Source organism: Canis aureus, chromosome 31 (genome assembly GCF_053574225.1).
Source record: "Canis aureus isolate CA01 chromosome 31, VMU_Caureus_v.1.0, whole genome shotgun sequence".
Classification (NCBI taxonomy): Eukaryota; Metazoa; Chordata; class Mammalia; order Carnivora; family Canidae; genus Canis; species Canis aureus.
In genome coordinates this window covers 32,117,827-32,128,825 of record NC_135641.1, presented here as the reverse complement: position 1 = coordinate 32,128,825, position 10,999 = coordinate 32,117,827, and the positions used below count along the sequence as shown (strand labels likewise).

The 10,999-nt window shown below is 39.4% G+C and overlaps 1 protein-coding gene across 1 annotated transcript; it reads right to left on the bottom strand.

Moving 5' to 3' along the window:
* Positions 1-735: 735 nt before the first annotated feature.
* Positions 736-10,638, bottom strand: OTOL1 (otolin 1). The gene is made up of 4 exons (XM_077879529.1): positions 10,288-10,638; positions 6,240-6,329; positions 2,530-2,601; positions 736-2,136 (listed from the first exon to the last, which is right to left on the bottom strand). The coding sequence occupies exons 1-4, from the start codon at positions 10,631-10,633 to the stop codon at positions 1,256-1,258; spliced, it is 1,389 nt and encodes a 462-aa protein (XP_077735655.1). The 5' UTR covers positions 10,634-10,638; the 3' UTR covers positions 736-1,255.
* Positions 10,639-10,999: the final 361 nt, after the last annotated feature.

The following is a 10,999-nucleotide window of genomic DNA, read 5'->3' as shown; positions in this document are numbered from 1 at the left end:
TAACTCACTAAGGTTTGCGAATCTATGTAACTATATGCCTTCATTGAACCAAATTCAATCTGGAGTCAATAAATTAGTTCCTTTGAAAAATGAAGCTGCTAAATTATTACATATTCATAATTATTAAATATTCACATTGCAAGTGAATTCCCAAATACCCACCTGTTCACTGAATAACCAGAATTAATTATTATAGACATGATAATAATGAAGCCAAAGAATTTATCCAAATTAAATGTTCTTCCATGAAGAAAGGAAGACTGGAAATTTAGATCAATAGTGATTTAATTTTACTCTTGAATCTTTGGGGGACATTTAGTTCTTCTAAGTACAATAATTTGATGAATGGCTGGATCTTTGTTATGACTGAGCAATATCTTTATCAACTGTCTTCTTTTTTCTTTTTTTTTTAATCAACTTTCTTTTTACTTTTTACCCAACACACAAGTCCATCTAATACCAGGTTTTTTTTATGGCCAAAGCTTTACACTGATTCATCTTAAAGATAGTTTAGTCCTCCGTATTCTTTTTGTGTATTTTCCCTGAATTAAATAAGCATGGGAATAGTTCCATTTTGTTGGAAGGCAATCCTGACAGTTTCTAAACTTTTGAGAGATACCAGCCCATCATGTGTCACTTGTTAGACTCATACCCACACAGAAAAGAGTTGCACACATTTATATGAGATATAGAAGATATTTAGTAAGAATATATTTATTAATTACAGATGTCAATCATAGTTTCCATATACAGATATTATCTAAATGGCATGAAAAATGCCATTAGAATGCTCAATGGAAGAAAAGCTAGCTACAAAGTTAACAGACATGTGTTTTCAAATACATATAAATATATTCTTCTAAAAAGGTGATGTCTGAAGGGGCACCTGGATGCTCAGTTGGTTAAGCATCCGACTCTTGATTTTAGCTCTGGTCATGATCTCAGGGTCATGAGATCCAGCCTCATCTAGAGCTCTGCACTGAGTGTGGAGCCTAATTAAGATTCTTTCTCTCTGCCTCTTCTTCTGCCCCTTCTGTTCTCCCTCTCTTGTTTGATAAAATATATTTTTTTAATTTTTAAGAAAAGGTGATGTCTTAAAACAGGCATAGTAATTGACTCTGGGTGATATCATTTTTTCTGCATTATTTTTATATCCATGAAAAAAAATAACGAGTTATTCTTTTTTAATCGTGCTACCTTACATTGCCTGACTTATTCCACTGAAGCCAAACTACAACTGTTCAAGGCACCAAGTTTATGGTGAAATTCCAGAATCTTCCTCTGGGTACAAAAGGAACCCAGTAAAAATGCTGTCATCCTCAGGACTGACATATAACCCATTCCAATCTTTTGACACTTCCAACCAGACTTGGTCCCCTGCACTTAATTTCAGGATGATGAGGAGAGAAGCCTGGTCTATTTCATGACCAGAGAGCGTTTCTCTGGACTTGAACCTCTTCTTCTTCCAGGCCACCAGGCTGATGCGAGCGGGGCGGCCCCTCACAGTGACATGATAAGAAAAAACATAGGCCCCAGGAATACTGCAGTTAAATTTGCCAGTGACAGGGCTGTAATTCCCCGGGTCATTATAGAGAACCTTGTCGAATTTGATGGGGATGTTGGGAGGCGGGAAAGGCTTTGATAAGGCAGCGCTGAAAGCTGCCCGCACGACTCTGGCCACCTCGCCCTTGGAGCCCCGGAGACCCCGAGAGCCCTTCTTGCCAACAGATCCTCGGCCCCCCTTGCTCCCAACCTCACCTTTTGGCCCCATGGGTCCCACGAGACCAGGGGGTCCTAACTCTCCCTTTTCTCCCTTCTTGCCTGGATCACCTGGGGCCCCAGGCAGGCCAGCTGGGCCACCTTTGCCCTCCATTCCAGGATCTCCTTTGCTACCTTTTTCTCCTTTGAGACCCTCCTGGCCTTTCTCTCCCTTTCCTCCCATCTCCCCTGACTCTCCACAGTCACCCTTCTCCCCCTTGGCCCCAGGCTCTCCCTTCAAGCCTGGGGAGCCCACAGCGCCCTGGTCTCCTTTATCTCCTTGGGTACCATTTGCACATGTGTCCCCCTTGGACCCTTTTTGTCCTTTCTCTCCCGCCAGTCCGATGTTTCCCCTCTCCCCCTTAGGTCCAAGGCCACCTGCAACAGAAAAGTAAAATAATCTGTAAGGATCTGTACACTTTGCATTTAGCCCCCCACACACACATTCTCCTAAATATCCCTGCCCCCCCAAACCCAAAATCTTACCTGCAAAGAAACTGAAACCCAGAAAGATTCGGGGATCTTTTCGCCCCAAAGTCATCTAGACTGAGGACAGGAGCTCAGATGATTGTATCTAGCCCCCAAACTACCAGACCAGTGATTGTTACACTCCAGCAATCAGTACACTGAATTATGAGAATAAGTAAGAGCAATTCATGTCTCCCTCTTACCCCCTCTTACCTCTCACATGACTCTAAGCACAAACAGGAAGGAAATTATGGACTATGCTGCAGACATGACAGTACCTGACAGATACAGTTTATTCTCTACCTGGTTCTCCAGGTTTCCCTGGGTATCCTGGAACTCCACTTGTTCCTTGATCCCCACGTTCTCCCTTCAGTCCTGAAATGATACCAAGATTAGCTTCCTTCCGACCATATTAGTTATGATATAACTAAAATCCATTTTGCAACCACGTCACATTCCAGTGCTTCCTTTACCAAAATGCAAAAAGGTAAAACAACATGGAAAGAGAATATATTGAGCCTTGTTAGGAATATTGTGTTCCAATCGATGGTAAACCATTTAAATGAGATTTGGGAATAGTGCCAATCTCTTCAAACAGAATTCAGCTCTCCCCTCCCACAGTCCCATAGTTCTTCAAATCTCTCATGAAATTCATGACGTTTTGCCTTGTGTTATTTATGTATGTTTTTGTGTTTTTCCTCTCATGAATTCTGAATGACGCTGAAAATGCCCCCTTCTTTATAGTTCCCACAGTGCCTAAAAAAGAGCATCACCACCATATAAGTTTAAACACAGAGTATGACATTCTGCAGTTAGCTAAAACTAATCATACCAAAAACCTTTCCAAGACAGTAAGTATAAATATAGATATAGATATAAATATAAAGTCCTTGACATAGAGCATGAACAAGAAGCCAATTTTCTTTTTTTTTTTTTGGAAAAATTTTTATACACACTTTGGACAAATCGTAGAATCGTGAGAATTCACATTTGAAAAAGAAAATAAAGATGCAGGTTTTTAGATATTCACCGTAGTACCATAAACTGGATTTCCATATTGGGCCTAGCTAAAGTTCCATCCCGCTAAATTATAGCCACACTAAATTCATTTTAACTATAATTAATAATAGTAATAGTAATACCTAACTCTTTTTTTTTTTAAGATTCTCTTTATTTATTCATGAGAGACAAAGAGAGAGAGAGGCAGAGACACAGGCAGAGGGAGAAGCAGGCTCCACTCAGGGAGCCCAGTGTGGGACTCGATCCCAGGACCCCAGGATCACGCCCTGAGCCAAAGGCAGACACTCAACCACTGAGCCACCCAGGCGTCTCAATAATACCTCTTATTGAGGATTTCCTTTGATCAGGTAACTTTCTAAGCTCTTAACATAATTTTTTTTTAATTTAATTCATCCTTTTAAATTCAAAATTAATTCTTATTTGATATTAATACAGCCTCTTATATAACAGGGAGGCTCATATAACAGAGCACATTTTATAAATTGGAATATTTTTCACTTCCAAAATTTTATAGCATCTCCCTTCAAGAAAAGTAGAGCGGATAATTTTTTTTAAGATTTATTTATTCATTCATTCATTCATTCATTCATTCACTTATGAGAGACACAGAGAAAGAGATAGAGACCTAGGCAGAGGGAAATGCAGGCTCCCTGCGGGGAACCTGATGTGGGACTCGATCCTGGAACTCTATGATCATATCCTGAGCTTAAGGCATATGCTCAACTGCTGAGCCACCCAGGCGTCCCTAGAGCAGATACTTTTATCATCATTGTTTATCACAGAAGAAACTGAGGTATGAAAGTTTACAAATTTGTATAGAATCAAACATGTCTGCATATAACATTGGTTGACATCAATTTGTCAACCACATGTTTTATGACATAACTAATTTTTTTATTTATTTTTGCTGGGAAAAAGAAATTCTAAGTCAAATTACAAGTCATGAGAAAAGGCTATCCCAAGTTTCACAAGACCAATTAGAAAAATTCTACCATAAGCTGCTCAGCAGTTTTCTAAGTAGCTAACCCCCTCCCATTACCATTCTACATGAAAGTTACAATTTGAAAATTAACCCATAGGCCATCAGGAAAATGTTAGGATCCCTTAGGAGAGAACCCAACTCTGATTAGAAGTGAGGGACCAATTCTATTCCCCATCCTTGTCAATATTCATATGCCAACCATGACTGCACAATTACTCTGGTTCTCAAGTTCATTTAAGGAATTTAACTGCTTGCACTGAATGTACTTAATCAGATTGTGGTTAACTGGAATGCAGTCAGCCAACTCCTTTATTTTTTTAACTTTCAATCTTAACCAAGAGTCCAAGAGAAGTCTGGAAGTAAAAGGAAAGTAGATTTGCCACTCTATAGAGACTGGCTGAATGAATTTCTACTTTTGATCCTTAATCAAAGCATATTCTTAAGAAACTTATCTTATGATACTTCCCTGTTTTTTCTTCTACTTCCAGAAGTCTAGCTTCCGAAATGTATGAATCACTGGGGAGGTTCATCACTCATCTGTATTTCACAGGGTTTTCTGCTAACATAATTCAGCCACAAAAGGATTAAATGTTTCCGAGAATGAAAATCGCATAACTGACAAGTGTGAAGTAGTTCTCTCACCTTAGCATCTTTTTTGAGTAATTACTTCACTGAATGTTCTACCAGAAATGAGCTAGACAGTTCCTGAGCCATGTGGAGGGTGATGTATAGATGATATTAGGTCTTTTGACATGTGACACTGAGGCTAAAACATTTAACTTGATGGATAGATGGTATTTCTACAGGCTGGCAGTATTCACTGAGGAATTTCTAAATGTCCCAGTGAATCTGTAACCTTCCCTCAATGTCTCAAAGCACTTAGAGAACCAGGGATTTCCCAGGGCAGGACACCATCCTGGTTGATACATCTATAGAGTTATAGAATTTCTGAGCCGGAAAAGATCTATGAAAGTACATACAACGACAAATCTTCTTTGATAGCAAGTAGGGTATAAATACATATCTAGTCTATTCCCCCTTGATTTCCAGATGAGGTGAAGTGACTGGTCCAAGGTCATTGTTACAAGCTCAATTTCTTTCATTTTATTTTTTTAAAAGATTTTATTTATTTATTCATGAGAGACACACAGAGAGAGGCAGAGACACAGGCAGAGGGAGAAGCAAGCTCCACACAGGGAGCCCGACGTGGGACTCAATCCTGGGATTCCAGGTGGTGCTAAACCGCTGAGCCACCCAGGGATCCCAATTTCTTTCATTTTAATTCAGTTCTCTTTCCACCATAGACATTGCTCAGATTTGACCAAGCCAAAGAACATGTCATAGTCTCCTAAGCAGGGATGCTATTCATCTAAATAGAATATTCTATAGGATTGTCTACTCTAGTTCGTTCTATCTAACACAAAACTAATATGTATCATAAGGAAGAGCTCACTCAGGAGTATGTAGGAAAGGATGCCCAATGGCTTCCAGTCACTAGGTCAACTATGTGGCTAGGGAGGGAGAGAAAAGAGGCAGAAGAGCCTCTGTATGTGCAGAGGGAGGGGGATGGAGAGAAAGAAATGTTACTGGGAAAGTGTAAAAATTTTCAATGGGCTATTTATAAAGTTAACATTTTTATATCAACTATAACTTACAACATGCTTTACCAAATTTTTGTATTTTTAAAAATTATTCCACCTATGGGGTGCCTGGGTGGCTCAGTCAGTTAAACATCTGTCTTTGACTCTGGTCATGATCTCAGAGGTCCTGGGATCCAGCCCCATGTCCACTCCCCTGCTCAGTGGGAGGCTGCTTCTTCCTCTCCCTCTGCACCTCCCTCTGCTCGTGCTCATGCTTGCACTCTCTCTCTCTCTCTCTCAAATAAATAAATAATCTTTTTAAAAAATTGTTCCACCTGCAAGAATATGGTATTTACTTAGCAAGTTGCTCTACTGAAAAAGGATGCAGAATACATCTTGAGTTTTGACATGAAATCAATATAACTACCTACCCTTCTCTCCTTTCTGGCCTTTTGGACCTTGGGGTCCAACAACTCCTGGTGGCCCTGGGATCCCCATATCACCAGCCTCTCCCTTAAGACCTGGAAATGAGATTTAAAAACCATCAGGATAAAAAAAAAATCTCTTTTGAAATGCATTAGTTCTGGAAAAAAGATTTTTAGGCACTCATTTTATTGAGACCAATGACTGTCAGTGTCCTAATAATAAAATCTGGGTAAGAATAGACTACTACATAATTCTCAAGACAATATTTTCATCTGATTTGTAATTTTGTACTACCTGAATAGATAAATTGAGCCCATTAGTACTTGTCACTGGATTCATGGCAGCAATCAAATGATTTGGGGAAGCAGTGCAATATCGAACAACAAGAACAAAATGATTATCTAGCTCTTAACCTCATGTGGACCACACTTTCAAATTGGAAGTAAAACTACAATACGTAGCACTTTTGGTTTTCCCATTTACTCACTTATGTAATTCTTCAGGAACTATTGCTGAGGCTCCTAGACACCAGCACCCTTGCCAGGTGTTCGGCATTAGCCATCAACATCCCAGCCATCCTTTTTCTCAGGGAGCTGAGAGCCCAAGAAAGATGCATTGAACAATAACCACAAAAATACATAGAAGTTATCACATTGTAGTTAGTGATGTGAAGAAAAATAGGCAGGTCCTATTACAGATTGTGATAAAAGAACCTAATTTACGGGATCAGCAGAGACATCCCTGAGAAAATGGCATTAAGCTAAGACCCAATAAACAAATTATGATTTTCTGAGGAAAAAAACAAAACAAAACACCCATAAATGAGTATTTCAGGAAAAACAAGTGTGGAAAAAAACCACAGTGTTTTTAAGAAACTGAAAGAAGAGTACAGTGGGTGGAACTCGTAATAGGATGAAGGAGGCTGAGAGGCAGGCGAGGGTCAGATGGTGCACAGCTCAGACTTCAAGGGTATCCTGTCTTACTCCTGATTGGAGTAATTTATAGCCAGGTTCTTTGGAAGTTAACCATAAAGATAAGTGAACTCAATGAAATAGTAATATTTCATCTTAACTTCATCTTAATTTTTGTAACTGGAGTTGATGGAATGGAGAAAATTATATTCAACAGAATTTTTCTTTGAAAAAAAAACCACTACATTATTTGGAAGAAAGTGCTTGCGGTGGAGGTTAAAGCTAAAAGCAAACTCAAATAACCAAAGGTGGTAATTACATTCTAGAAAAGAAAGGAGAGCAGAGATTAAAGGAATGGAGAAGGAATGAGCAGTGTCGCTAGCAGCAAGTAAGATGGCCAGTTGCGGTCCACTGTGCAATGCCTCCCTTCCTCATGAGCCCTAAATGCCCAGTATGGTTATACTATTGAGGGAAATAATAAAGAGCAGTGTCCAGGTTAGCACAGGGAGCACATGGAAACTGCATGAGAGGACACAGAGGCAGGAAGGCTACCCCATCCATCTAAGTGACACATACATGTAGGAGAGATTAGTATAAATACTGAAAGGCTGGACATAATGGGAAGAGCTGGGGCTTGATGGTGCACCCAGATCTGACTCCATGTTTTACACTTCCAGGTGGTATTACCTCTAGAGTTACTAAAACTCTTGGAAATGTGATTAAGTCATCCATTGAAATGTAATGATTTTTTAACAGTTTGTGTAAAGATTAGGAACAGCATAAAGTGCTTCATGGTTCTTAGCACATAGTAGGTAACTATAATTATAACTGAACTAAATGAGAGAAGTTGGAGATAAAATTTCAGGTGGAATCTTTCCTTTGCTAGCTATTAGCTATATCTGTACACTTTAAGACATTTTCATTCATAAACTATAAAATTAGGCTTGTGACTTTTATTTTTTTTATTTTTTATTTTTTTTATTTATGATAGTCACAGAGAGAGAGAGAGAGGCAGAGACACCGGCAGAGGGAGAAGCAGGCTCCATGCACCGGGAGCCCGACGTGGGACTCAATCCCGGGTCTCCAGGATCGCGCCCTAGGCCAAAGGTAGGCGCCAAACCGCTGCGCCACCCAGGGATCCCGGCTTGTGACTTTTAAAGTCTACCTTTACTATCTGCATTACAGTGGATAATGTAAAAGTCATGTATGCAATGTGTTTATGTGTGTGTATGTGTGTGTGTGTTCATGCGTCCAAGAACTGAAAGATAACGAAGAAAAATTAAAATAGTCGTATTTGAGTAGGTTCTTTTTCATTTTCCAGTTTGATTAATGTCCCTCTTCTGCTGGATCTCTGATTGCTTAACAAAACAGTACTTCTGAAACACTGGAAAAGCTAGAACAAATGTCTATGAATCTCAGAAACAAGACCCTATAAGGCTGAGAATTTCCCAAGCTAGGAAAAGACTCCTACTACAGCTAACTGGAAAAAGAAACATCATTTTTTGAGCATTTATCCTATCCCAGGTACCACACTGAGCCTATACACACACACACACACACACACACACACACACACACATTACCTCATTCCATCTCTTGATGACCCCATGAAGTTGGTATTATTCTTATCTCATTTTACTACTCTGAAAACTGAAATGTAGGTAATGAAGCTTCCCCAAGTTTCAGGATGGTGAGAGACAAGATAAGACATTCTGAGCTCTTAAACACTCCGCTCTGTACAGAACCAGCCAGACTAAAACATATGAGCACTCCAGGCAGGCAAAGAATTTGGCACATCTCCAAAATCTCCAAAATATCTGTCCTATGTATTTACAGAAGAGACTGAGCTCTGAGAACAGCCCGGTTAATCCATCACTGGGTAAAACAAAAGCTCTGATGGGACAGACCCATGGCCTTAGAAGACAATTTAGCAACCAGCTGTGTTTACTTGAGCATGCCCTTGGGGGTCTTCACCCCCAAGCAGCTCACCAGCCAGATATGATACTAAGAGAAATTCTGGTAAATGTAATTTTCTCAGTATCATTGCATTTCCAATAATGTTTTAGCAACCCAGTAATCTTCATGCCCTGACCACTGCCCAGCAACTGTACCCTTTAATTCCAGCTCTGCATGAATATTGATCACATTTCCCAAAAGTTTCCTATTATAAGATGAAATGAATGAAAAGCTTAACGAGGATGCACAATTCCTGATTTTATAACTTTAAGTTCTCCAAGCAAGACACAACAAATATATCCATACAGTCATTTTTTTCCCCAGGGAATAGCAAATTTGAAATTGACATTCTGATCTCAATTTTACCTGAATTCTCTGCTATATGACATGTAAAAGCTGAAATGTATTACAGTAAAACTCAGTGTATGAGTAATGTATGTATTAAAGGTATCTGGAATATTGAAATATGTAACCATGATGTTCAATGGAGAAAATTGTGGGGCAAGGACACAGTGTTGCCTTGGAATTTCAATGAAGAGCAAACTGAACCCTGCCCCTTATTCTCCACCTCACAGACATGCCATTTCTAATCCAAACTACAAATAGCACTCCAGAAACCCATCAGTCCACACACCTTCTACCTAGACAGCAGGATTTTCCTTTACCCTTTTTACATCAGCCGCTGATGAAAAAACCATATTGGTAGGAAATGTGTAATTTGAAGAACCGCGTGCCAGGGCTGGGGTTGGTAGCCCCGTTTCTGCTCTAACCAGCACTTTCTAGTAGAACTTTCTGTAATGATGGAAGTGCTTTAAAAAAAAAAAAATGATGAAAGGACTTATATCTGTACAGCCCAGTACTGGAGTCATTGGCCACATGTAGCTATTGAGCGTTTGAAATGTGGCTAGTATGACTGAGGAACTGAATTCTTTTTTTTTTTTTTTTGTTTTTTTGTTTTTTTGGAACTGAATACTTAATATTAAACCTTAGGTTTATTTTTGTTAATAGCCACATATGCGGCTAATGGACAACATAGCACCCATTTGCATTTGTCACCGTGTTCCACCCAGGCCTGTCACCATTTGCAGGACCACGTAGAACCCCTGCAGGCAGTTCTGCTTCCCATCTACCTTTCAACTCCAAGGACATCCAGGTAACAAATATGGCTTTGGGTATTTGCAAGTACCTGTCTTTCCAGTCTCTCCGGGGTCTCCTTTCTGCCCTGGTACAGAAGAACAGCAATCACAGCAGTTCAAAAAGAAATCGCCTGCATCAAGAGTGAAGTTTTCAAAGGGGAAGGCCGACTCTAGGGCTGGGGGCCTGGGGGTCGGTTCTGCTTTTTCAGCTGCTTCTGTGAAAGGAATCTCCTCTTCTTCTGGAGCTGGGCCACTGGATGGCTTGAAACCCTTTGGCATCTCTTTCCCCTCAGATTTCTTCGTAAATTTGGTATGTGGTGTGGTCTTTGCTACTGTGTCCATACCAGCGATTGCCAAAAAAATTAAAATGGTACAAAGCCAAGAAAACATCCACATATTTGAGGCTGGAAGAAAGATATAATGGGAATAGATACACCTATTACATGAGATCCCAATGTAATTAGTAAGTGATATAAACATATAGGAAGGAAATATAGATACATATATAAACCCTAAGAATAAACAGTATGCATAATATTGAATGATATTTTAATGTATTTTAATGCAAATAGATGCCTGAATCACAATAGAATATTTCATTTACTTAAAGTATTTATTATAAGGAACAGTTTGCTTCAATCCTCCTTTCTGGTTGTTTTCCTAGTGTTACATGTTCTAAAATATTGTTCTCAATCATTCAAATTATCTTGCCAACAAGTAAACATGATCTATAATAAATGCAACATGACTTAATAGCTTATA